The sequence below is a fragment of the Bombina bombina genome, chromosome 6 (genome assembly GCF_027579735.1).
Source record: "Bombina bombina isolate aBomBom1 chromosome 6, aBomBom1.pri, whole genome shotgun sequence".
NCBI lineage: Eukaryota > Metazoa > Chordata > Amphibia > Anura > Bombinatoridae > Bombina > Bombina bombina.
Genome location: NC_069504.1, coordinates 728494240 through 728521369, shown reverse-complemented (window position 1 = coordinate 728521369; position 27130 = coordinate 728494240). Strand labels below are relative to the sequence as shown.

Below are 27130 nucleotides of genomic sequence, written 5' to 3'. Positions count from 1 at the left end.
GGTCAGCAGGAAGTGGCAAAGAGCACCACAGCAGAGCTGTACATATAGCTCCTCCCTTCCCTCCCACCCCAGTCATTCTCTTTGCCTGTGTTAGTGATAGGAAGAGGTAAAGTGAGGTGTTAGTTTAGATTCTTCAATCAAGAAGTTTTTTTATTTTAAAATGGTGCTAGTGAGTACTATTTTTCTCAGGGAGAAATCATCAGTCAATAACTTCCCAAGAGGAGTGGATACATCTTATTTTCTGCCCTGGTGTTGATGATCTTAGCAAACATTATCTAAGATCATGCTGGTGCCCACAGAGCAGTTGAAGGTAGTGTAAAGAAACATCTTCAGTGTAGAGAACCGTGTCATGCTACAAGCAGCATTGAGGTATGTTCAGTCATTTGTTTCTGGGGAGACTAGATACATCAGAACAGGCTGACATTCTCTAACTGGGGAGGGGTAATCAGTATGCACTATATAAATGGAAATGGTGTACCTGGAATTCCCTTTTCTCTTGATTACTTATCAGTGTGTTTGTGCAGTGACTATTGTGTTTCACCTATGCGTATACTGTATGGGCTGACGCTGGGAGATGCGGTTTGATTCTTAAGGGCTGTCGTTATGTCATTATAACTCGCTTGGGAGAGAGCAATATTCAATGGTGTGTGTATAAGAGGGGCACATGGTGTTTTTAGTGATTACGTTGGGAAGCTAACATGTTTTTTTCTTCTTCCCATGCGAGTCTCAGTACGGCTCGAGTTACGCCCGCGGTGGGCGGGGCCTAGTTTCGCACGCTCAGCCGCGCAGTAATCATCCGGATCGGCAGCAAGGTCCTGGGCTCCGGTGGGGCCTAAGTCAGTTTGTACACATAGGGGTACAGAGAGACTTGGGAGCGCTGCTCAAGGAGGATCAGTGTGATCTGGGGTCAGGTAAGCGCCACAGCAGGGCTGTGGCGAGGTGCAGGTGCCTGGAGTGTGATAAAAATTTGTATATAGCATAAATAAACAAACGGAGCAATATTGTTAAGTTAATTTGGGCGCATAAGGGCACTATTTATTGATGCAAACTTTGTTTTACTGCTAGCAGAAAAATTGTTGCGCTTTTATTATTTAAAGGCGCAGTACACTTTTTAGCTCAGATATTTGACTATATGATTTGACTTCAGAGTTAAATATATCAAGTAAAGAACGACTATTATTGCTATTGCTAGTCTGTTTAACATGTCTGGACTTGTCAAGTACTTGTTCTATGTGTTTAGATGCCAATGTGGAACCCCCTCTTACTTTTTGTCCCTCATGTACTGAAAGGGCCTTACAATGTAAAGAACAGATTTTCTTTAATGCAAGTATGTCTAAGGATGCTTCTCAGACTGATGAGAATCAGGGTATGCCGCTACTTTCTCCCCAAGCATCACAACCTTTAACGCCCACCCAAGCGACGTCGTGTTCTTCAACTGCGTCCACTTCATTTACTCTGCAGGATATGGCTGCAGTTATGTCATCTACCCTTACAAAGGTTTTATCTAAGTTGCCAGTGTTACAGGGCAAACGCAGCAGGACAGAAGCCTCTCTGATTCCTGCAACTTCTGATGCTTTGATGGCTGTTTCCTATGTACCCTCACAGGGATCTGAATTGGGGGTCAGGGAACTTCTGTCTGAGGGGGAGCTTTCCGACTCGGGAAGTGTGTTACCTCAGACGGACTTGGACGTCATGTCCTTCAGATTTAATTTTGAACACCTCCACCTGTTACTTCGGGAGGTTTTAGCGACTCTGGATGACTGACTCTATTGTGGTACCACCAGAGAAATTGTGTAAGATGGACAAGTACTTAGAGGTGCCTGCTTACTCTGATGTTTTTCTGGTTCCTAAGAGAATCTCAGAAATTATTACGCGGTAATGGGAAAGACCGGGTATCCCATTCTCACCTTCTCCTAATTTTAAGAAAATGTATCCCATAGCTGACACTGTCCGGGACTCTTGGCAAACAGTCCCTAAGGTGGAGGGAGCTATATCTACCCTGGCTAAGCGTACAACTATTCCTATTGAGGACAGTTGTGCTTTCAAAGATCCTATGGATAAAAGTTGGAGGGTCTTCTGAAAAAGTTATTTATTCATCAGGGTTTTCTTTTACAACCAACGGCCTGCATTGTACCAGTTACAACTGCGGCGGCCTTCTGGTATGACGCCTTAGAAGAGTCTCTTAAGACTGAGACTCCTTTAGAGGAAATCTTAGATAGAATTAAGGCTCTTAAACTGGCTAATTCTTTTATTACTGATGCTGCCTTTAGATTGCCAAATTGGCGGCTAAGAATGCTGGATTTGCCATTTTAGCGCGTAGAGCGTTATGGTTAAAATCTTGGTCTGCTGATAGCCTTTGGCTATTCCTTTCAAAGGAAAGACCCTACTATTCGGGCCTGACTTGAAAGAAATCATTTCTGACATTACGGGAGGTAAGGGTCATCTCCTACCTCAGGATAAAGCAGCTAAATTGAGGGGTAAACAGAATATTTTTTTCGGAATTTCAAAGGGGTCCCCTCTCCTTCTTCCGCTAAACAGGAAGGGAATTTTGCTCAAGCCAAGTCTGTCTGGAGACCCAACCAGGTTTGGAACAAGGGTAAAACAACCCAAGAAGCCCGCTACTGCTTCCAAGACAGCATGAAATGGCGGCCCGCGATCCGGGACCGGATCTAGTAGGGGGCAGACTTACTTTCTTTACCCAGGCTTGGATAAGAGACGTTCAGGACCCCTGGACACTGGAGATCGTGTCCCCAGGATATCAACTGGAACTCAAAAATTCTCTCCCAAGGAGGAGGTTTCTTCTTTCACGATTGTCTGTAGACCAGATAAAAAGAGAGGCGTTCTTACATTGTGTAAAAGACCTCTCTACTATGGGAGTAATTCATCCCGTTCCAATACTGGAACAGGGGCAGGTGTTTTACTCAAATCTTTTCGTGGTCCCCAAAAGAGAGGGCATCCTTCAAGATGGAGACTATTCAAACAATTCTACCATTGATCCAGGAGGGTCAATTTATGACTACCGTGGACTTGAAGGATACATATCTTCATATTCCTATCCACAAGGATCATCACCAGTTCCTAAGGTTTGCCTTCCTGGACAAACATTTTCAGTTTGTGGCTCTTACCTTCGGGTTGGCCACAGCACCCAGGATCTTCACAAAGTTTCTAGGGTCTCTTCTGGCGGTTCTCAGGCCATGGGGCATTGCAGTGGCGCCTTATCTGGACGATATTCTGATCAAGGCATCGTCTTACTAGCTGGCAAAATCTCATACAGACATGGTTCTGTCCTTTCTGAGGACTCACGGGTGGAAGGTGAATCTAGAAAAGATTCCACAGACAAGTGTTCCCTTCTTGGGAACTTTAATAGATTCTATATCCATGAAAATTTTCTTGACAGAGGTCAGAAAGTTAAAGATTCTGAATACATGCTGAACCCTTCAGTCCAATCTTTGACCATCAGTGGCTCAGTGCATGGAGGTGATTGGATTGATGATGGCGGCAATGGACATCATTCCGTTTGCTCGCTATCATCTCAGACCACTACAACTGTGCATGCTCGGGCAGTGGGATGGAGATTATGCAAATTTGTCTCCTCAGATACATCTGGATCAGGAGACAAGAGACTCTCTTCTTTGGAGGTTGTCGCCGGATCATCTGTCCCAAGGGACGTGCTTCCACAGACTCTCTTGGGGAATAGTGACAAAGCACACCAGTCTACTAGGCTGGGGTGCGGTCTGGAATTCCCTGAAGGCTCAGGGGGGTGGACTCGGTCGGAGTCTCTACTTCCAATCAATATTCTAGAATTGAGAGCAATATTCAATGCGCTTCAGACTTGACCTCAGTTGGCTTCGGCCAAATTCATCCGATTTCAGTCGGACAACATCACGACTGTGGCTTACATCAATCATCAGAGAGGAACGAGGAGTTCCTTGGCGATGATAGAAGTATCCAAGATAATTCGGTGGGCGGAGGCTCACTCTTGTTATCTGTCAGCAATCTACATCCCAGGAGTGGACAACTGGGAAGCGGATTATTTAAACAGACATTTCATCCAGGGGAGTGGAAACTCCATCCGGAGGTCTTTGCCACCCGGATTCTCAGATGGGGCAGACCGGAATTGGATCTGATGGCATCTCATCAGAATGCCAAGCTCCCAAGATACGGGTCCAGGTCGAGGGATTCTCAGGCCGAACTGATAGATGCCTTGGCAGTGCCTTGGTCGTTCAACCTAGCTTATGCTTTTCCCCTGTTTGCTCTCCTTCCCCGGGTGATTGCACGGATCAAACAGGAGAGGCCTTCGGTAATTCTAATTGCGCCTACGTGGCCTCGCTGGACTTGGTATGCCGATCTGGTGGACATGTCCTCTCTGCCACCGTGGAAGCTTCCATTGAGGCAGGACCTTCTCATTCAGGGATGAATGAGTTTCTCTGCAGCTGACTGCTTGGAGATTGAACGCTTGATTTTATCTAAGCGGGGGTTCTCTGATTCGGTCATTGATACTTTGATTCAGGCACAAAAGCCTGTCACTAGAAAGATCTACCATAAGATATGGTGTAAATATCTTTATTGGTGCGAATCCAGGGGCTACTCATGGAGTAGAGTTAGGATTCCCATGATTTTATCTTTTCTCCAAGAAGGATTGGAGAAAGGGTTATCAGCAAGTTCCTTAAAGGGACAAATTTCTGCTTTGTCGATTTTACTACACAAGCGTTCAGTCTGTCAGGCTCTGACTAGAATCAAGCCTGTGTTTAGACCAATTGCTCCACTCTGGAGTTTGAAATTAGTTCTTAATGTTCAAGGGGTTCCGTTTGAACCCATGCATTCCATATATATTAAGTTGCTATCTTGGAAGTTTTTATTTTTGGTTGCTATTTCTCCTGCTCGTAGAGTTTCTGAGCTTTCAGCGTTACAATGTGGCTCTCCTTATCTTATTTTCCATTCTGATAAGGTGGTTTTGCGTACCAAACTTGGTTTTCTTCCTAAGGTTGTTTCTAATAAGAATATTAATCAGGAAATTGTTGTTCCTTCGTTGTGTCCTAATCCTTCTTCTAAGAAGGAGTGTCTGTTGCATAACTTGGACGTGGTCCGTGCCCTGAAATTTTACTTGCAGGCGACTAAAGACTTTTCCAAAATCATCTTCATTATTTATTGTTTTTTCTGGAAAATGTAGGGGCCAGAAAACTACGGCTACCTCTCTTTCTTTTTGGCTGAAGAGTATCATCCGTCTGGCATATGAGACTGCTGGACAGCAGCCTCCAGAAAGAATAACGGCTCATTCCACTAGGGCTGTGGCTTCTTCATGGGCATTTAAAAATGATGCTTCTTTTGAACAGATTTGCAAGGCTGCAACTTGGTCGTCTCTTCACACTTGTTCCAAATTTGATACTTTTGCTTCATCTGAGGCTGGTTTTGGGAGAAACATTCTTCAAGCTGTGGTGCCTTCCATTTAGGTTCCTGTCTTGTCCCTTCCTTTCATCCGTGTCCTATACCTTTGGTATTGTATCCCATAAGTAAGGATAAAATCCATGGACTCGTCATATCTTTTAAAAGAAAAGGAAATTTATGCTTACCTGATAAATGTATTTCTTTTACAATATGACAAGTCCACGGCCCACCCTGTCATTTCTAAGACAGGTATTTACTTATTTTTGTCAAACTTCAGTCACCTCTGCACCTTTGGCTTTACCTTTCTCTTCCTAACTTCAGTCGAATGACTGGAGTGGGAAGGGAGGAGCTATATATACAGCTCTTCTGTGGTGCTCTTTGCCACTTCCTGCTGACCAGGAGGCGTAATCCCATAAGGATGAAATCCGTGGACTCGTCATATCGTAAAAGAAATACATTTATCAGGTAAGCATACATTTCCTTTTCTAGAAACATGCTTGCGGCCCTGAATCAGTGTTAATCACAGAATCAGAGAATCCTCTGTAATGAAGAACTAAGCGTTCAATTTACATGCCATTAAGTTCAGAGACTTTAGATCTGGATGGAAGAAGGGACGTTGAGACAGAAGGTCAGGCCTTAGAGGAAGAGGCCACGTGGGCAACTGGAAATTCGGTCCAGATCCACATACCAAATCCTGTAAGTCAACACTGGGGCTACCACGATTACAAACCACTGTTCCAATTTGATTTGTGAAATCACTCTGGGAAGCAGGATCAGAGGAGGGGACACATAAGAAAGACCATGGAACTGCTATAGCATCCAACACCTCTGCATGAGGATCCCTACACCTTGCAAGGTACCTGGGAAGTTTGTTGCTCAAACGAGAGACCAGAAGACATTTCTGGTAGGCCCCATAGTTGTCAGATAGAATAAATCTTGATGGAGAGACCACTCTCCTGGATGTAGGGACTGATGACCCCTTGTGCTGTCAAAGACCCCCAGACAGCTCCCCAACCTGAAAGTCTTGCATCTGTGGTGATCACAGACCAGGTAGGAGCAAAAGAAGTCCCCTGAATAATTTAGCCACCAAGTCAGAGATAGGTGCGTGCTGGGATCTAAGAATATCTGTTGAGATATCCAAAGTATAACCTTTGCACCATTGGAGCAGCATACAAAGATGAAGAGGTCTCACATGAAATCAAGCAAATGGAATTGCGTCCGAAGATGCAATCATGAGGCCTAGTACTTCCATACACATAGCCACTGAAGGAAATGCGAGAAACTGAAGGTTCAGACAAGTTGAAATCAGATTTATTTGTCTCTTTTCTGTTAGAGAAAGAGTCATGGACACTGAATCTATCTGGAAACTTAAAAAGGTATCCTTTGTCTGAGGAATCAAGGAACTCTCTGGTAAATTGATCCTCCAACCATGTCTTTGAAGAAACAACAATAGTTGTTTTGTGTGAGATTCTTCTAAATGAAAACATTAAGCGAGTACCAAGATAACATCCTGGTAAGGAAATACCGCAATACCCTGAGCTCTGATTACAGATAAAAGGGCACTGAGAACCTTGGTATATATTCTTGGAGATGTAACTAGGCAAAATGGAAGAACAAAAAACTGATAACGCTTTTCCAGAAAGGAGAAGCTCAGGAACTGGTAATGTTCTGGATGTATTGGTATGTGAAGGTAAACATTCTGTAAATCTATTGTGGACATAAAGTGACCTTGTTGAACAAAAGGCAGGATAGTCCTTATAGTTTCCATTTTAAAAGTTGGAATTCTTACAAATTTGTTTAGAGTTTTCAGATCCAGAATTGATCTGAAAGGATTTTCCTTCTTTAGTACAATGAAGAGATTTGAATAAAATCTAATCTATTGTTCCTGTAAAGGAATTGGAACAATTACTCCCATATTTTCTAGATACGAAACAGATTTTAGAAAGGCATGAGCTTTCATAGGATGTTTTGGAATATGGGTGAGAAAAAAAGCTCCCCATAGGAGGTCATATTCTGAATTCAATTTGATATCCCTGAGAAATAATGTTTTGAATCCAGGGATTTTGGACAGATTCTAACCAAGATTTTTGAAAAAAGGTTTAAATCTGGATTAGGTTTCTTATTCTGCTTGGATTTATTCCAATTTGAAGATGGTCTCCAAACTGAGCCAGAGGGTTTAGGGGAGGAGTCAGTTTTCTGTTCTGACAAAAGCGATTGGGAGCATTAAATTTAACTTTAGACTACAATCCAGTTGAGACCCAATTAATTTATTTCCTTTGGAAAGAGATACCACCAGGTTTCAGATACCATATCAGCATTCCATGACTTAAGCCATAAAGCTCTTCTGGTAAGAATAGCTAAAGACACATTTTAAATGTTAATTTTCATGATATCAAATACTGCATCGCAAATAAAATGATTTGCATGTTGAAGTAAATTTAAGAGATTAGAACATTCCGGGTCAGAAGACAAATGCTGAGCAAGACTGGATAACCAGAAAGTAGAAGCAGTCAGCAATAGATATACCTGTAGCTGGTCTAAGAATATAGCCAGTATGTAAATATGCCTTACTTAGATAAGATTCAAAATTTTCTATCTAAAGGGTCTTTAAAAAAAGTAATGTCTTCGAATGGACTAGTAGTACACTTAGCTAGAGTGAAAATGACCCTATCAACTTTGGGAACCGTTTCCCATAACTCTAAGTTAGCAATAGGTAAAGGATATAGTTGGTTTTTTTTTAAATCTTGAGGAAGGGTTAATAGAGGCACCTGGTTTAGACCATTGCTTAGCAATCATATCAGAGACAGCATCGGGTATAGGGAAAATCTCAGGAAGATTTTATATATTGAATTCAAATGAATACAGGGTTTATCATTAGAAGGTTTAGTTTATTCAATCCCTAAAGTGACTAAGACTTCCTTTAAAAGAGAACAAATATGTTAAAATTTAAATGAAAAGGAGGAATTATGAGGTTCTATGTCCGCTGACGGAGCCTCACTATTGGAGGAATCATCATTCGAAGATACTTCAGTATTTTGTAGATCAGTACTTATATTATTAGAAGGTAAATTTTGAACTGACCTTTTTCCCTTATTTGAAGGCGGTAGTGCAGCTAGGGCTTTTGTGATTGCAGAAGCAAACATTTTCATTGCTGGGGTAAACCATCTGCATCAATCTGGCTTAATACATACATGCAAGTGCAGTCAAATTATAGGCTGGTATCAGTGTTTAAGAAAAAAAAATCAGAACTGGTTTTATTTGCCATTATATCCCTAAATAAGTGATTTCATGGAGAGTATTAAAAGTAAACATATTGTACATCTGCATGTACAATATTACATTTTGTGCACACACTATCCATACCTTCACAAATAAAAAACATAAAACACAATTACTGTAAAAACTATTTATTGAAAAAGCACAAAAATATAAAGAACTCTGTAAACAGCACTGGTTTTGTTAGGGATTATTTTACTATTCAGCACCATGCTAAGCACCCCCTTCAGCTAAACATCATGCTTTGAGGAAGTCCTCCAAGAAATGACATTCATTGTTCAAGAAATATGTCTTGGTAATTAGTCATACCGCAAAAACAGTCAGTCATTCTTATTAGTTATAATGGCTTATTGGTTTAGAGATTTTATATATATATATATATATATATATATATATATATATATATATATGTTACAGAACAAAACAGGAATCTAACAAATGAAAAAAAGACGCCAAATTAAAAAAAGGACATAAATGTCAACATTTTCATCAACTTTAAATTTACTCTCTCTTATGCAAAAGAAACACGTTCTTTTAGAAATTTGTTGATTTGCTCACTTTGCTCTAATAATCAATAAAACAAATACAACATTTATTAAGATTTGTTTAACATTTTAGGGGAAAAAGTGTTCAAATTCAAATGAATTACAAAAAGTGCACGTCTATAATTTTTCCTCTTTAGTCTTAATTCTTTCCCATATTAACAATCAGAGAGTGATGATGAATTCACATGCAAAATCAACAGCACTCTCTGCACAATGTACTTGAGTAATGATCGCTCACAATCAGGGATGCTAATTAAGCGATTACTCCAGGGCGTGAAAAGTATAAAAACATTTAAGAGGAAATAAGGTGTAAATAGTATTTCTTATTTGTAGACTATGGACAAATTTAGAATTGATGACAACGTTGTCAATTAAGTCTCTAGCTAAAAGACATTTGTAAATAACAAACAAAAGTTATATCTTTTAAAACAAAACAAAAATGAGTGTGAACACAAATTACATTTGTGGGTTTTGCCTAATCCATAAAACACAAAGCCATAGAAACAAAACTAATCTTAGGTATTATGTTCCTATAAAAAAAAATATACTGACAAAAACAAATGATCAGGACATTGTCTTTTTACAAAAACAAAAACGGTAAAGAACCATATATTTTGGTTTTTATAATTTTGTATAGATGCTCACTTGTCCAATTTGCACCAAGCCCTATTGATCCATTTCCTGCATATAAGATTCCCTTTTTCTTCAATAAAACAGAAATTCCATATAACCACATAAGTATCAGAGGTTGATGTAATCTCTACAAATTATTGTGGGAAAAAATAGATTTCAATTTACTCAAAAGGCAAAGTTGTTCTTTATATGAAATTTACTTGTTAGCAAAAGCCCAATGATATACAAACGTGAGATGGAACACTTTTAGAGCGTGTGCACAATTGGGTGGTAATCATCTAAAAAGAATTTCCATGTGCCTATGGTACTTTCCTATATTAAATATTGTTTTAATGTCCCTTTAATGCTTAAGAATCATCAATAAGCCAACAATTAAAGTTTACCTGCTGATAAATAAGAAAAATAATTTATTAAGCACTACACTACAACCAAAGAGTATGGTGGTAGACTAGACAAATTTATTATGGAGAAGCACCTTGGGCTTTTGCATCATAAGTTTGCCACCCTGTACTAAGGTTTTCCTTGGGCAGACAGACAATGACAATACATTTCAAAGCTGCTATCTAGTTCTGGAACCACACAACTCATATAATAGAAAAACCCTATAATGCTTTTGTAGAGAGCAGGAATTTCTAGCTCAAACATTAAATTAGGGAGAACAAAAATATAAACGCTACAATGTGGTTAAACCATATACTCTTGTCAATAGGACTCATTTTTTTAAAGCTATTCACATTTTTAAAAAATACAATGGACTCAAGTCCCATGACTGCAATGGAAATTTTGGTTGACCGTGTTTTAAAGAAATGTTAGCATAAATCATAAATATAATATATATATATCCATCCAATACGTTTGTAAATTGAATAATGCTGATCTATTCCTAAAATATTAAAATTGAATATTCTATTGCACCTGCAGATGGTGCGCTCAGCGTCCATCACGTATTATTTACTATAAGTTATTGACGAGATCCCCCTTTATTAAATTAAATATTTATTAATTATAGTGCAGTACCATTTATTCTTAATAGTAATGAGCACCAAACAATTGAAACCTGACCAGAAGTACCACATCTTTAAAGCTTTTAATTTCCCTTTGCAGGTAAAATTATTCTGGAGTTAGACAGTTGCCTTTAAATTTTTGTTTTCTTGGAGAGGAGACAAATTTAAAAATCTGTCTCACATCAACATATTTCAAAGAGACTGGTCAATTGTTTAGTGGAATGTACAATAGAAAAGTAATAGATAGTTTTAGAAACGCACAGCTCAGATTTTTTTTTTTATTCCCTAGACAAGGGGTCAGCAACCTTGGCTCTCCAGTTTTTTTGGAACTACATTTCCCATGATACTGAGACATTCTTTAGGCTGTCTGAGCATCATGGAAAATGTAGTTCCAAAAGCATCAGGAGAGCCAAGGTTGCTGACCCCTACCCTAGACAATTGATATTCCGTCATTCTGCCAAATTTGATGAGTTTTCAATCTTTACATAGGCTGCGCCTGGTTCAACCATTGCGTCCTTGTAGGTCTACTCTAGTGCTCAATTCCTAAATAAAACTTCAACAATAAAGGAGAAATTTACAAAATCTCAGCTTTTCTCACTATTCTGAATTTTGGTTTCAAAATGATGCATTTGTTTAAATCCTAGCTATATTTTATTGGTAGTATTTTGTGCACATGCATATTGGCGGAGAACATAGCCTATTAAGCATTTCTAGGCAGGTTTTTCATAAATGCAGGTATATGTTTTTTTGCAGTCTAATAGCAGCAACTTACTGAATATGCAGCTTCAGTCCAGCTCTTGTAATCAGTGTTTCCCCCTGCCTATTTCATAGTCATAGGATGATACAGCCAATCAGACGCCATATCACTCGAGCACTATTCTTCTAGGGGAGCCTACACCCAAGGCTCTAGTCTTGCTCTCTTTCTAGTGGGATAAAACAGATTTGTGCTGCTGTAGTAGTGGACACACATTCAAAGTACTCTGTCTAGGTACGATAAAGCGCACACATGAGCTTCCTCAGTGGCACAACTGAGCATTTTCTAATTGGCTAATTGACAAAGTCTACAAACTAAAGGGATAGAAAGGTCAAAATGTAAATATGCACGGATGATTTAGATTTGAAATAGAAGCATTTTTGCAATATACTTCCATTAGCAAAAACAAATCTATTAAAGTTATTGCTGTTTTTCAGAGGCATATGTACATATCTGAGAGGGCCCATGCAACAGTATTTAAAGGGACAGTAAACCTTAAAAATAATGTTATATAATTCTGCACATAGTGCAGAATTATATAACATTATTTAAGTGCTATAGTTCTAATAGCCTTTTTTCTCTTTAAATATGTAAAAATGTCAGCGCTTTTACAGACCTGCTCTCTGCTCTCTGCTGAGTTGGTCTGTAATATTCAGTCAGCGCATCGGGCCAGCTGTATAGTCACAGCCCGGCCCGACCGTGTCATAAGACTAAGTGCAGCTCGCTCCTGTCACAGGAGCGAGCTGCACTTAGTGCTATCGCGCGGTCGGGCCGGGCTGTGACTATACAGCTGGCCCGATGCGCTGACTAAATATTACAGACCCGCTCAGCAGAGAGCGGGTCTGTAAAAGCGCCGTAATTTTTACATATTTAAAGAGAAAAAAGGCTATTAGAACTATAGCACTTAAATAATGTTATATAATTCTGCACTATGTGCAGAATTATATAACATTATTTTTAAGGTTTACTGACACTTTAAGCTCAGTAAGCTGTGGCAGTAGTGTGTATTGTGCCAGTAAAGACTTCATGTATGTCACATTCACCCTGGCTGTCGTCTGAGCTCAGCAATCCACTGCCGGATATTAACATTGCACACAAGCGCTATTTTAAGTACAGATGCAATCCCGTCCCCTGCCTGCTCACAGCCAATCATGCGCAGGTAGCAGCTCTCTATCTCCCGGTCGGACGAGACTGGGGAGATTTAAATTCACCACCTAAGAGGTGGAGAAAAGAGTAGGGAGCAGCGGTCTGATAAGGGGAGGAGAAGGCTGGATATATCGAGCCCTAAGTGTTTATCCTCTGCAAAGAGGTTATAATTACGCAGTAGAAATACCAGGTCCTTAGTGGAAACTGCCCCTGATTCAATCAGCAGATGTAGTTGCACAGCTGGGTCGTATAAACAGATTGGGTCAGTAGCAGTTTCCACTTGGGATCAGCAGGGCTTTGCTTCTTTTGTGTGTTCAACCCCTCTGTCATAGAGTTAGAATTAGAGAAAGTCATTTTTCAACAATAAACTAGGCCTTTTAAAACAAGTAGGTAGTTAGTATTTGGAAATATTTTCGCTTTTTAGCTTGAGAGCAAAAGAAAGGAATGAGGAATTCTTTAATCCCATTAACCATATCATTTTACATATAATATCTAACTAAAAATATTTTTAAATGTTTTATTTTACCTAGAAAATCAACCAATCACCACACCATTTCTATCTTAAAAATAAAAGTCATTCTGCAGCTTTAAGATGATATGTGGCATCTGAATGTGTAAAGGGAATAAAAACAATGGATTTGTTTCTAATATAAAGAACAGCGTCTCTTTAACTTTATAGAATTAGAAACAATCACATGCAATATACCTGGCATAAGGAAATAAGATTTTTTTTAAGAGACATTTCAATGCAATATATGACATGCCCTAATATTAGTAAGAGCACATATTTTTTGCATTACTTACCCTGGGAAACTATGTGTTTAAAAGGGTTACATAAAATTTCACTTGGGAACTGCAAGGTCTGTAGCTTCAGCGACGGACACAGAGTGATTAGCGGGGTTGTGAGACTGCCACATCTGATTGGTTCATCGGCTGTGTCCTGCACGGCATGCAGTGCGTTAATGGGACTTTATGTATCTGTTTAACACCTTTGCTGGGGATAACCACATAGTTACCTAGAGTCAGTAATGCCAACATTACTTGCTCTAGCATTTAATTTTTGCATTAGAATGTTCTTTTAAGTATTGCATTAGGTGTTGTTCAGTCTCTAGATCTAAATATATTACTCTTATTTTTATTGTTATTAAATGTTCCAGCACAGAGGACCTTTCCAATAATTAAAAGGCATTAGAGATCTCCCACAGAGAGATCATATTTGCTGGTATGTTCTACTAGAATGTAATCAAAAGGGGAACAAGTATGAAATGAAAGGACATGATATAAAGGAAGATTATCCATGTTGCTATTAAAATAAAATAAAACAAAAAAACAAAAAACACATAACCGTTCCAATAAGTAATCAAGTAGTTTCCCACACAGAAAGCTTAAATTCCCTCAGTTTCCTGTTACTAAAAGATGGGGCTACAAAACCTCAGCGTCATAATTCATCTCGAGCAGCATTGTCAAAAGGGGATTGCAGGGTCGGGGTGTTCAAAGCTTCACTGCGCAACTTCTCCTGCTGTTGAGTTTTTTGTGATTTTGCACGGTCCCAGTCGGTGGGCTGTGTAACATTGTCCCACAGCACAGACGTTTCTGTATCACTAATGTAGCCCTCATCCCCAGTATAGTGTGTGGGGTATATAAGTAGGGGCTCTACAGAAAAGGCGAGTAGGTCCCGAGGAGAAAATTGATTGGAATAATCAGAACTGTAATGAAAAAAAAAAAAAAAAAATTGAAATTAATTTTCTTTTTTAAGAAGTGCACCAATCAAGCAATTTTGATTTTTTTTTTTTTTTTTATGAACAGTTGTTAATTACTGCTTATATGGGACATGGACGGTACATGCTATCTCTTGTAATTACGGAATCTGTTGGCGCTCTACAAATAAATAAATAATAATAATCTGGAGTGCGCCATAACAGCCTCTGATTGCTTGTAGTGCCTTGGATCATCACTCTATTTTACACAACATGCTTATACAATGCAAGTTTAGTTCTCTTATACCCCTCTTATTCATTTTCCATTTACCAATTTCAAACATTTAGTAACAATTAACAATCAAACTTTGAACTTAAAGGACCACTTAACACAGTAGAATAGCATAATCAATACAATCATAATAAAGAGACAATGCAAAAACACTTACTTTGACAACTACTACTCATTTGAAATACAAAGTTAGTTGCATTTCCTACCTGTATCATGTGACAGCCATCAGACAACCACAAAATGCAGATAGGTACATCATGTGAACTCTTGCACATTCTCAGTAGGAGCTGGTGCCTTAGAGTGTAGAAAGAAAGAGGGAAAGAGAGAAAGAAAGAGGGAAAGAGAGAAAGAAAGAGGGAAAGAGAGAAAGAAAGAGGGAAAGAGAGAAAGAAAGAAAGAGGGAGAGAAAGAAAGGAGGGAAAGAAGGAGAGAAAGAAAGAGGGAAAGAAGGAAAGATCTAGATCATGTAATTTAAAAAAAAACTAAAAAAAAAAAAAAAAAAAAAAAAAAAAACTTTCCCTAATCAAAATGTGCACATTCTTTATATATGCAAACTTTGAGGCTCTAATTTCAACAGAGCACATGCAAATAGTGCATAGTATATACATTTTGTGATTGGCTGTCACATGATACAGGGGGAAAGAAAAATTAGATTAACTTTGAAATTTGCTAGAAAATAATTAAGTGCTTCTGCATTGGCTTTAACTGGACATTGAAAGTCAAAATCAAACTTTCATGGTCCAGGCAGAGCAATTTATTGTAACAGACTTTTTAGTTTACTTCTAGTATACTTTGTTGAAAAGCATGCATAGGAAGGCTCTGTAGCAGCAGTGCACTACTGGGAGCCAGCTGCTGAGTGGGGGCTGCGTATATATGCCTCTTGTTATTGGCTCACCAGATGTGTTCTGTTAGGTAGTAAGGGCACTATTTATATGCGTTCATAGACTCTTACCCTAATTATATCCACACATTAATAAATGTAGTTATGAGGGGGAGGTGCTGTTACATGAAATTTGAAAAGAATTCTGGAAAAGGATCCACAAAGAAATACACTAATAGCACTCATGAGCCGAAAAAGAATACTAATAAGTCAGTGAATCGTATGTCAACTGGAATTGAGTACTTGAGACACTAAATTAAAATATAAAACTTGTATTGGGTTAAAACTTAAAAGCAGGGATCTAAATTAAAATGACAAATTGGGGCAGAAACAGAAGTGATTAGCTCTGCTTTAACCGATTGTAAAATAGCGTTAGGAGGTCTGACACACCCAAGATACAAATAAATGGCGTAGATACAAGCCTGCAGCTTCAGCGACAGGGCTTTGGTGAGGAGTCTAGGGAACTCCTGTGTTCTGTTTGGAGGCACGAATAGCGTGATCTCTTTTTGATGTATGTTCTATCATATTAGATCACCGTTGACCCAATAACTTATGATACTATTTAATGGAATGGGGTTTGTGATATAAGACACTCCGTTTTTGGGGCCATTATATTTACATTGTGTTTCAAATATATGTCTATTGGCTCACAATACCATATTACAAAGGGTTTATATATTTTGAGTTCACAACTACTAGCATCACACTATATTGTATTTCAATATTGAATTGACATCCGGTGTATGATTGGTGCAGACAAACTACGGGGCTCATTCAGGGAACCAATGTTGTTGTTTTTTTTTTTTATTTATCATTTTTTATTGAGGAATCATGAGCAGAACATAATATAAATTAATACAAATAATTCTGTGTAGGCTACACCTGCAAGTGTTACATTTTCAGATTTTCCAAGTCAAGAGATGGATAAACTCACAGGCACATGAAACAAAGAACAAAGATAAAACCTACACAGTAACATAACTTAGATACATTCAAAGAGATTTTCCTTTTAGTTTAAAACATATGATAAATATCCTTATTTCTGCCCCTTCAACAAATAGACCTCTCTTGGGTCCTTGGATTATGTGAGAAACGATATAGGGGGTTATATAATCATGGGGAAACAAACAAAAAAACAAACTACTATACAATCCAAATGCTATAATACAGGTATGTTAAAAACCAAAACAGGATCAGATGGCAGTGTTCTGAGATGTGCTAATAAATAAAAGGATTATCTGCAGTGTAAAGTAAGTTGTGATGCAGCAGGTATAGAGGTGATAATGTGAGTATGAGGATGGAAGGAAGCTAGTCTTGTCGCTCTGATTGCATTGTTGTATGACCAAATTAATCTGATATGAATATGCTGCCATTTAGTGGTCTGAGGATAAAATATATTTCACATTGAAAGCAAGCAATTTCTGTTATGTTACGATGTGCACTGGCTCTGTCTGCTCAGGGTATGTTAAAAACAAGTTAATGTACCAAGCTGACCAGGATCTCAAGCTAATATTGCTATACATCAAATAAAGCTTACAAACTCGATGTTCATAACACAACAGATAAACAAGGTTAAACTAGGAACAGTGTGGAACTATTAAAGCTTCTCGTAATTTAACATGTACATCCCAAACCTAACAACATATTTTGAACACTTTGCCACAAAATCATTCTGACATGCAGCTGCCATAAGCAGCAACTGTGCTGGATGATGGGAGCACTTTACCTCCAGTTAACCCCCTGTGTCCAGCTGGCCATAGTAGGCGATAGAGGTATGAGTTTTTATGCAGCGACTACCAAGCCAGTTCAACTTGATCAGAGAGATAAAGTTCCCAATAGTGTTTCGTGTGGCTATTAGAGCTAAAGGACCTGTTAAACTGGACAATGTCTCTGGTGCTCTAAGCCTGCTACCGAGTATCCTAGAAGAGTGAGCCCACATGTAGCCGTGATCTTTTAAGGTTGGTGCTGTGTCTCTTACTTTGTGATGAGTTCCATATAATGGTCCAGTCTTGGGTGCTATCTCTGAAATCCCCACTTTAGTGAAACCTGACCCGGTATCTACTTTATGCTGAGACCACGCTGCTGTGCCCTTCTCTGCTGCTATTTGTGCTGCGACACTAGTGATCTGGCTTTGAGGTTCCTGGGGATCTGTAATCATCAGGGGTAGTTCCACTTGACAAAACTCCTCTTCGTGCTGCTCTTTATAATTCTTGCTTGGTGTGTAGGTCTGCCGGTGTGTGAGCTGTGTTGTCTGCCTTCTGTGCGTGTACCGCTCCGTACAGCTCCTGTGTAGTAGGAGATGGGTCAGTTATAATTGAGCCTGTCTGGATTTGTCCCGGTAAATGAACAGTAGTGGGTATCTTACTCTCCTGCTCTACCTCCAAGCGCTGCATTAAATATTCATATGGAGCTCCATCTATCAGCTTTAACATGCGTGCAGTGAATCTTGCCATAAGTTCCTCGTGGTTTAGCTGGCTGTGTTCCTCCACCATGTTGGACATCCTCTGCTTGTTGCAAATATTTTATAAACAAGTTTTAACTTTTTCCCCGCTGTTAATGGTAATCAGGTTCAGCCCTCTGATCCGTTAGAGCTGTATGATGATGATGGGTCGTAGAGACTCAGTAAGTCAGGTTACTCTGACAGCACTGATCACCCGGCTCTACCCGGGGGGGGGGGGGGAGGTGATTGCCTAGGAAAAGTAGGCCGCCGCCATAGGCCCTTGAACTCCGATCTGAACCTCCAGTGTCATGAAAACAGCTAAAAATAGGAAAATATAGTGCCACAATAGCCAGTACTGTGGGGTGTTTAGATGATATGTTCTATTCTTGCTGTTTAAAGATAATAACTGGCGGATTATTAAAGATTCCTCTGGAGCCCACAGAAAATGTGTCCTATCCAGAACACAGCTCGGACACGCCCCCCGGGAACCAATGTTATATGAGATGAGAACAGCTGCCAGTCCAATTACGGTATACTTTAAGCTGCGTCTGTATTATTAATCATTGGTATCCATCAGATGTTTGGGGCTTTGCTCAAGTGCTACATCACTATTACTACAGCACAATGCTCATGTAGTCTTTTTACCAATGACCAAAATTACAAGCTGGTGTTTATAACTGTATACAAAAATCCCCTTTTACCAGCTTATTTCTACCTCATACTTTGCTAGTATTTTTGCATTCAGGCAACCTCACACTGAGTGTCCATTACAACAGCGCTAATTTGATAAAATTGTATCTACGCCATTTATTTGTATCTTTGGTGTGTCAGACCACCTAACGCTATTTAACAATCAGTTAAAGGGACACTGAATCCCAATTGTTTTTCTTTCATGATACAGATAGAGCATGCAATTTTAAGCAACTTTCTAATTTACTCCTATTATCATTGTTTCTTCATTCTCTTGCTATCCTTATTTGAAAAGCAAGAATGTAAGTTTAGAAGCCGACCCATTTTTGGTTCCCAACCTGGGTTGTGCTTGCTGATTGGTGGCTAAATGCTGTCCAGGGTACTAAACCAAAAATTGTGTGGCTCCTTAACTTAGATGCCTTCTTTGTCAAAGATAGTAAGAGAACGAAGAAAATTGATAATCTGAGTAAATTAGAAAGTTGCTTAAAATTGCATGCTCTATCTGTATCATGAAAGAAAAAATTGTGTTTAGTGTCCCTTTAAAGCAGAGCTAATCACTTCTGTTTCTGCCCCAGGTTGTAATTTTAAATTTAGATCCCTGCTTTTAAGTTTTAACCCAATAAAAGTTATATTTTAATTTAGTGTCTCAAGTACTCAATTCCAGTTGACATACGATTCACTGACTTATTATTAGTATTCTTTTTTGTCTCATGAGTGCTATTAGTGTATTTCTTTGTGGATCCTTTTCCCCCGATTGTGTTCGGTTAGGTCCCAGTAGAGCATTGTTGTGCTAGAGCCGAATTTAACCTAGTTTTTAACCCCCTTTGCAGAGGTTAAACACATAGTTAGAGCATTTTAAAATTGCACTTTTATTTGCATATAACCCCAGAGGCAGAACTTGTTTTCACTTTCTGCAATGACATTTTAGTCAAAAAATTTCTGCAGGTCATTTATTAATTAAATACAATTTTAGGCAGTTATACTAAAGCACCAGCTCAATTGCAATATTCTGATTATCTGGAGAATAAAGCAATTTTTAAAGTTGTATATATTATATTGCAGCAGGTAAAACAAGGCAGTCATCAATCAATGAGCTGCTGCTTTGCAGTGCTACCCTGTATTTGCTGTGGCTGCACTGTGTTAAGGAAAATGTATACAATGCAACCAGAGTAAAGCACTGTTTAAAGAGAACAGCCTGTTGTGGAGCAGCACTAAAAAGCGACAGTGCTAACTGTTCCCTCATGTGTTACATTCTTTCTGCAGATATGTTGCATTTTCTGCAATGACATCTCAGATCACTGCATGTTCTGCCTTGGGGCATATAATAAATTAGTGCTTTTTTTTGCACTTTTATGCCCCATTCATCTTTAAGTCAAATATGTGGGTGAGGCTGTATTTATGGGACTCCCTCCCATGTGCTACCCCATCCCCCACTTTGACAAACATCAGGAGTCTTTTCCTATTGACAGGAAGTAAAAGAACCCTTAAAAGGGACATGAAACACAATTTGTTTCTTTCATAATTTAGATAGAGATTGTGATGTTTATCATCTTTTCAATTTACTTCCATCTAATTTGTTTTGTTCTCTTGGTATCTTTTGTTGAAAAGGATACCTAAATAGGTTCAGGAGCTGCCGATTGGTAGTTGCAAATATATGTCTCATGTTATTGGCTGCCCAGTGTGTTAAGTTATCTCCCAGTAGTGCATTGCTGCTTCCTCAACAAAAGTATACCAAGAGAATGAAGCAAATTAGATAATAGAAGTAAACTGGAAAGTTGTTTAAAATCGTATTATCTGTCTGAATAAAAAAAAAAAAAAAAAAAAAAAAAAAAAAGGGTTTTGTGTCCCTTTATATTAGCCTCTGGGTAACTTAGCATGGGATGTCAACCCCCACTAGGAAAAGGAAAAAAAAAAAAAAAAAAAAAAAAAAAAAAAAGGAGAATCCTTTAACCTGGACCCTGTAAAAACAGCTGTTTTTTTAACCTGTTAGACACCAAGTTTAGAATAATGAATATGACAGGGCTCTAACATTATGTTTCTGTGTCAGCCAAATTTTATGGAGGCCGAAAAGTAAAATCTGCCACCTGCAAATCAAATAGATGCTTTAGGCAATTTGCAGCATTTTGCTTTTTTTTTTTTTTTAGAACTTGCATATATTACATACAGTGTGAATAAAAAAAGCGATGAACACGCATATAGTGCTGAAGAGCAGAATGTTATGACTTACACGGGATGCTTATCATACATAATAGGCAGGAACTCATCCACAGGAAGCATCTTTGTTAGAGGTTCAGCATTGAGTAGCTTTTTTGCCCCACGGAGTGAGATCAGATACCCCAAAGTCCAGTAAGAGTAATCTGCTACCACCAAGTTTCGGACTCCAGACACCGATTCTTCAGGCTCATCTACTTGCATCCGTTTCCTCCCCAGGTAGCTAAAACAGAAGAAAGAAGGATGTGGACTTGATAAATTAAAATGTATATTTTAAGTTGGAGAACAACACAGAGTTTATTCAGATATCATCTAGCGCTATGGAATTTTGAGGGGCTATACAAATAAAGTATAATAATAATAATGATAATAATACTCTATTTCTGAATAAACATTAACATAAACAGAACCAAAAAAAAATCTAGAGCTTTCAGAGTTAAAGGGAACTTGGACTGACACAGTAAACACCTTGTTATTACAACACTTTTCGGCAGTGTTCCAATAGACTAACATATCAGCACAGTCTGGACATTATTAGAACAGATTGACTATTTAAAAACAATTGCAGCAAACACTGTTAAACTCCACACCACTTTTCTTATTTAGAGGAGCCAATCTGGACTTGAGTATGGAAACAGGTATTGCCACTATCATTGTGTTAACAAAACCACCATTTTTTTTTTTAGTGGAAAAGATAAGATAGACTGCAAATTAGGGATTCATATGTGGCAGCTTTAGGCTTGTGAAGCCTGCTATGTGCTCTTTCAGTTTTCTGAACTAGAAAATGTACAATTTTAAGACTTAAATTGCAGGAAAAAAGTGGGCAAAATAAATATATAAGCATACTGCAAAGTTGTTTCACTATGCGTAATATAGCATTTTAACTGAACTAGAGACAGTGTACCCTAAATTTTTCTCTCCTTTAATTTGTTCTCAATGATCCATTTTCCCTGCTGGAGAGTAATCATTTTTTTCAAATTGTTCATTTACCTTTATATCATTGAAAGCAGAAAAGAACAGAGCGCAACCGCAACTCAAGGTAAAAGGTTTTAATGAATTATATTGCGCTATAGATACAGTTGCACTTACAAGATCATCATAAAAATCGTGCCTTTGATACAAAGATTTTTTCCTTCTGACGGCAACCCGACTTTAGCACCACTTCAGGCTGTATTCAGTCCTTGCGTCTGTATTATGTCCAAAGGCACAGGTGATTATAACAAGTCCTGAGTCTTGAGAAAGTCCGTATGAATCGGATGAAATGCGTAGACCAGAGAGATATCATTACAGACTTTTTACTAAGATATTCAAGTTGTGGCTACAAGCACATTTGTTACCTGGGGTTATAATCATCTGTGCCTTTGGACCTAATACAGACGCAAGGACTGAACACAGCCTGAAGTGGTGCTAAAGTCGGGTTGCCGTCAGAAGGAAAAATCTTTGTATCAAAGGCACGATTTTTATGATGATCTTGTAAGTGCAACTGTATCTATAGCGCAATATAATTCATTAAAAACTTTTACCTTGAGTTGCGGTTGCGCTCTGTTCTTTTCTGCTTTCAGTGTCTACACGGCTGGGCGCTCTTTAGCGTCCTGTGACCAGTCAAGCAGCACCGCACTCTAACACGGAGATAGGAGGAAATCGGATACAAGAAATACAGAACGGGTCACCGATAGATATTTTAACCATATTATTTAACTTTAGTGGCATATATTTTAAAGGATAATATTTTGTTTTTTTTATATATACCAATGTTATTATCATTGTTGGCAAATGTGTATATTTCTTCACTATAAATATATTTTCACTATTACTGTATCCAGCCGATAGCTCGATCTAATTTCTATAATATATTTCATAGAGATTATTTAAATACATCAGAAGTGCTGAGGACTCACAAATACTATTATAGATTCAGAGTCCTAGCAGTTTTTTTTCTGTTAGCGCAGTGTTAGGCGACTAGTGTGGTACCTTTATATCATGCATTTAAAATAGCTGATGTTGCCTGTGGTATTCCTACCTATACTGAAAATTTCTATACTTAAAATATTGGCAGAAAAAAATACACTTCCAGTGGGGTTAGGGCATATGAGAAATAAAATGTTAATTTTAAAATGTTCTCTCTAAGTATTGGGCTTTGATGTAAGACAGATATAAAGAAGCATGTGTGTATATAGAAAGTGATAAAATAAGGATATCCAATTTCTCTGGAAGCTCAACTCATTTTAATGGAAATGGGTTATGGTTTTAAAGAACAAAACCAGTTATTTCATATATAAAAGTAAACTTTAAATAGCAATTTCCCATACATTTTATACTCTGCAGCTGATATAGTAAGTCATTGGAACATTAAAGGGACATGAAACCCAAAATTTCTCTTTCATGATTTAGAAAGGGCATGCAATTTTAAACACCTTTCTAATTTACTTCTATTATCTTATTAGCTTAATTCTCTTGACATCCTTTGCTGAAAAGCCTATCTAGATAGGCTCAGTAGCTGCCGATTGGTGGCTTCACATAGATGCCTCGTGTGATTGGCTCACCCAAGTGCATTGCTAATTCTTCAACAAGGGATATCTAAAGAGTGAAGCAAATTAGATAATAGAAGTAAATTGGAATTTTGTTTAAAATTGTATGTTCTGAATCATGAAATAAATATTTTGGGTTTAGTGTCCCTTTAAGGGAAAATTCATTTTACAGTACACTGTCCCTTTAATAAAAATAATAATAAATACAAAATTACATTGTACACATGGAAAAACACTATTTAAACATGCTAAAATATCTTTGCATGAAATTTTTTTTAACAAATGCAGAAAATTGTTGCAATCTGCGATTTTTGGCACCGGATTTAGAAGAGAAGTATAATACACAAACATCTGGAGTTTCACAAATGTGTATGTTGTACTTTTACTCTAATAAATCCGACACCAAAATAAAAAGAAAATGGCAGACTGCGTCCATTTTTGGAAACTCGTTTCCCTACGAATGCCAAAAACGAATTTGATTTCCGAGTCCCTAGGGCCACACAAAAACTAAATACACTGCACTGCGTAGGGGACTTACTCCAAGCTCTAAGGGGAAGGCAGAGACAGTAACAAACTAATGTACCATCATGCTATACTCCATCATTGTCAAGCACCTAAAAGAGGCAACTTACAAATAAAGGTCAAACAGGTGTGAGTGTTTTGTAACTAGCAAAAGGACTTAAAGGGGCATAAAAGATAAAATGAAACACTCATGGTTCACACAGAACATGAAGTCATTTGTTAAAAAGCACACCTAGGCAAGCTCAGGAGCAACAATGCACTACTGGGAGCTAGCTAATCATTGATGGCTACATGCTTCTTTTCATTGGATCACCAGATGTGTTCAGCTAAGTCCCAGTAGTGCATTGCTGCTCTAAAGCTGACTAACTCCTTAAGGACCAGGCATTTCAGACAAAAACTTCCCCAAAAGACCAGAGCATTTTTGCCATCACTACATTTAAACAGAAATAGAGCCTTTTTTTCTATTATATTTACCTATTAAAACTATATTTTTTTTTTTTTTAGTAGACAACCCAAAGTATTGATCTAGGCCCATTTTGGTATATTTCATGCCTCCATGTCAATGCCAAATGCAATCAAATAAAAAAAATAAAAAAAAAATAAAAAAAATGTTCACTTTATCACAATTTTAGGTTTCTCACTGAAATTTACATACTGCTTGTGTAATAATGGCACAAATGGTTGTAAATGCTTCTGGGATCCCCTTTTGTTTAGAAATAGACATATATGGCTTTGGCGTTGCTTTTTGGTAATTAGAAGGCCACTAGATGCTGCTGCGCACCACACTTGTATTATGCCTAGCAGTGAAGGGGTTAATTAGGTAGCTTGTAGGGTTAATTTTAGCTTTAGTGTAGAGATCAGCCTCCCACCCCACACATCCCACCCCTGATCCATCCCTGACCCCTCTCAAACTGCTCTCTTCCCTCCCCTACCCCCCAAAGGTCACCCCCATCTTAAGTACTAGCAGAAAGTCTGCCAGTATAAAAATAAGTTGTTGTTTTTTTTTTTTTGGGGGGGGGGGGGGTTTATATATATTTTCTGCAGGGTAGTATCCCCCCTTACCCTCCAACCTCCCTGATCTCCCCCCAAACAGCTCTCTAACCCTCCACCCTCTACCTATTTGTTGCAATCTTAGGTACTGGAAGCTGTCTGCCAGTACCCAGTTTGATGCAAATTTGGCAAAAAAATGTAGTGTAGCTGCCCCCCTCAATGCCATACCCCCTCCCAGTTCCCTTTCTGTCAACAGATCCCACATAGGATCCCCCTTATTGCCCCTCCTTCCCCCTCAATGATGCAGCTTTTTTTTTTATTTATTTTTTTATTCATTCCCTGCAGCATAGCGGGCCCACCCGCTTTCGCCCTCCTCCCGCCCCCTACAGCGATGGGCCGCCCACCCGCCTCCCTCCCAATGTGTTAAACCCCTCTGCAGGGGTGAAACACAGATATATGCAAGAAATCTAGAAATAGTACAGTAATAAAACGCACTAACATTTTAGAGCATTTTATATTTGCACTTTTATGTCCTTTTAATCTTTCAAATATGCGCCTTGAGCTATATGGGTGAGGCAACATTTAAGTTTAAAAGGGACATGAAACCCTAAATCTTTCTTTCTTTAAAGATTCGGACAGAACACGCAGTTTTAAATAAACTCTCTAATTTACTACTATTATCAAATTGTCTTTGTTCTCTTGGTATCTTTTTATTAAAAAGCAGGGATGTAAGCTCAGGAGTGTGCACATGTCTGGAGCACTATATGGCAGCAGTTTTACAAGAATGTTATCCATTTGCAAGATCATTAGATGGCAGCACTAATTTCCTGTCATTTAGTGCTCCAGACATCTACCTAGGTATCTCTTCAACAAATAATATCATGGGGAAAAAAGCAAATTTGATAACTGGAGTAAATGAGAAATTTTTTAAAATTGTATGCTGTGTCTGAATCAAAAATGTCTAGAAACTAATCATGGGGACAGAAAAATAAAGAGCAATTTCATTTTATATTTTTACTCTCCTTTAAAAAAGTTAACTAAAGCGAAATAAATTGCCCACACAATCATAAAGAACATACAATATACATTATACTTTATACGTGCATTCGGTTCCTTTATGAGGATCCGAACGTAGAAGTAGGCTGCCGCTCCTGCTGTTCGGCTCTTTTCTAAGCCGGATTTATTCTTGTAAAAGTTCACCACGCTAGGATCTGTATTTGCACAGATTTTAGTGTGGTGATCTTTCACAAGAATAAATCTGGCTCCAAAAAGAGCCGAACAGCATTAGCAACCGCCTACTTCTACGTTCGGATCCTCACGAAGAAACCAAATGCACATATCTAGTGGTTACTGAAACATAAATTAAAAAAGGTTTGCTTTAAATTATCTCAAACATTATTAATCTCCAGTGGCCACTATTACAGATATATTAATCCTGCATGTATATATGGTAGCAACCTACAATAAAAGGTTGTGTAACTTCTACAAATCACAGTATATGCAGCAACAGTTTTTCTACTGCATAATGGACATTTTAGAATTATATAGTTTACTGTAGTTAGGGAATCATTTCCCATATACCCATAATAGCCCAGAAAGATTTCAAACAAGGCTGAGGATGAGTCATATAAATAACTATAGCAGCCACATAAACTAAGTTAGGTCAAGATACCTTATAAAAAAATTATTAAAATTATAATTTTGTTTTTTCAGAAAAAAAGGATATTAAAAAGCAAACAAACGCCATTCCAATAGAAAATCAAATGATTTATGTACAAAACCCCTCAGACTTTAATGGTGAATTCTGTTTTTTAAAAAAAAAAAAAAGAAAAAAGAAGGAAGGTAAACTTCTCTAAAGGATTGTGAAGAAAAAGCCCAATATGCCTTTAACACTTACATGAGATCCCAGTCTAATTTTGCTTTCTTCGCATCCTCCAGCAGATTCTGTAGTCGCCTCTTGAAGAAAATTTCAAATCTCAGGTCATCTTCAAACACAGCCGAAACAGCAAGAGATCTCTCAGAGATCTAGGGAAAGGAAGAATCGTGTTTATTAAAAAAAAAGTGCTAATTGTGCTAATTGTTGATATACATACTAGACATTAAAGGGACACTAAACCCCAAAAAATTATTTCATGGC

The 27130-nt window shown here is 38.2% G+C and overlaps 1 protein-coding gene and 1 long non-coding RNA gene across 2 annotated transcripts in view; both read right to left on the bottom strand.

Moving 5' to 3' along the window:
• Positions 1-8776: 8776 nt before the first annotated feature.
• On the bottom strand, positions 8777-12134 carry LOC128663557 (uncharacterized). Its single transcript, XR_008402884.1, has 2 exons — positions 11273-12134; positions 8777-11148 (listed from the first exon to the last, which is right to left on the bottom strand). It is a non-coding gene; the product is annotated as an uncharacterized LOC128663557 (long non-coding RNA).
• A 1112-nt stretch (positions 12135-13246) lies between these two features.
• COLGALT1 (collagen beta(1-O)galactosyltransferase 1) overlaps positions 13247-27130 on the bottom strand; it is a 72651-nt gene continuing 58767 nt past the window's right edge. The window contains exons 10-12 of the mRNA XM_053717935.1: positions 26891-27018; positions 20970-21176; positions 13247-14449 (exon numbers count right to left, since the gene is read on the bottom strand). Of these exons, the coding sequence (XP_053573910.1) occupies positions 14182-14449; positions 20970-21176; positions 26891-27018 (603 nt within the window). The 3' untranslated portion in view covers positions 13247-14181. The remainder of the gene's footprint in view (positions 14450-20969; positions 21177-26890; positions 27019-27130) is intronic.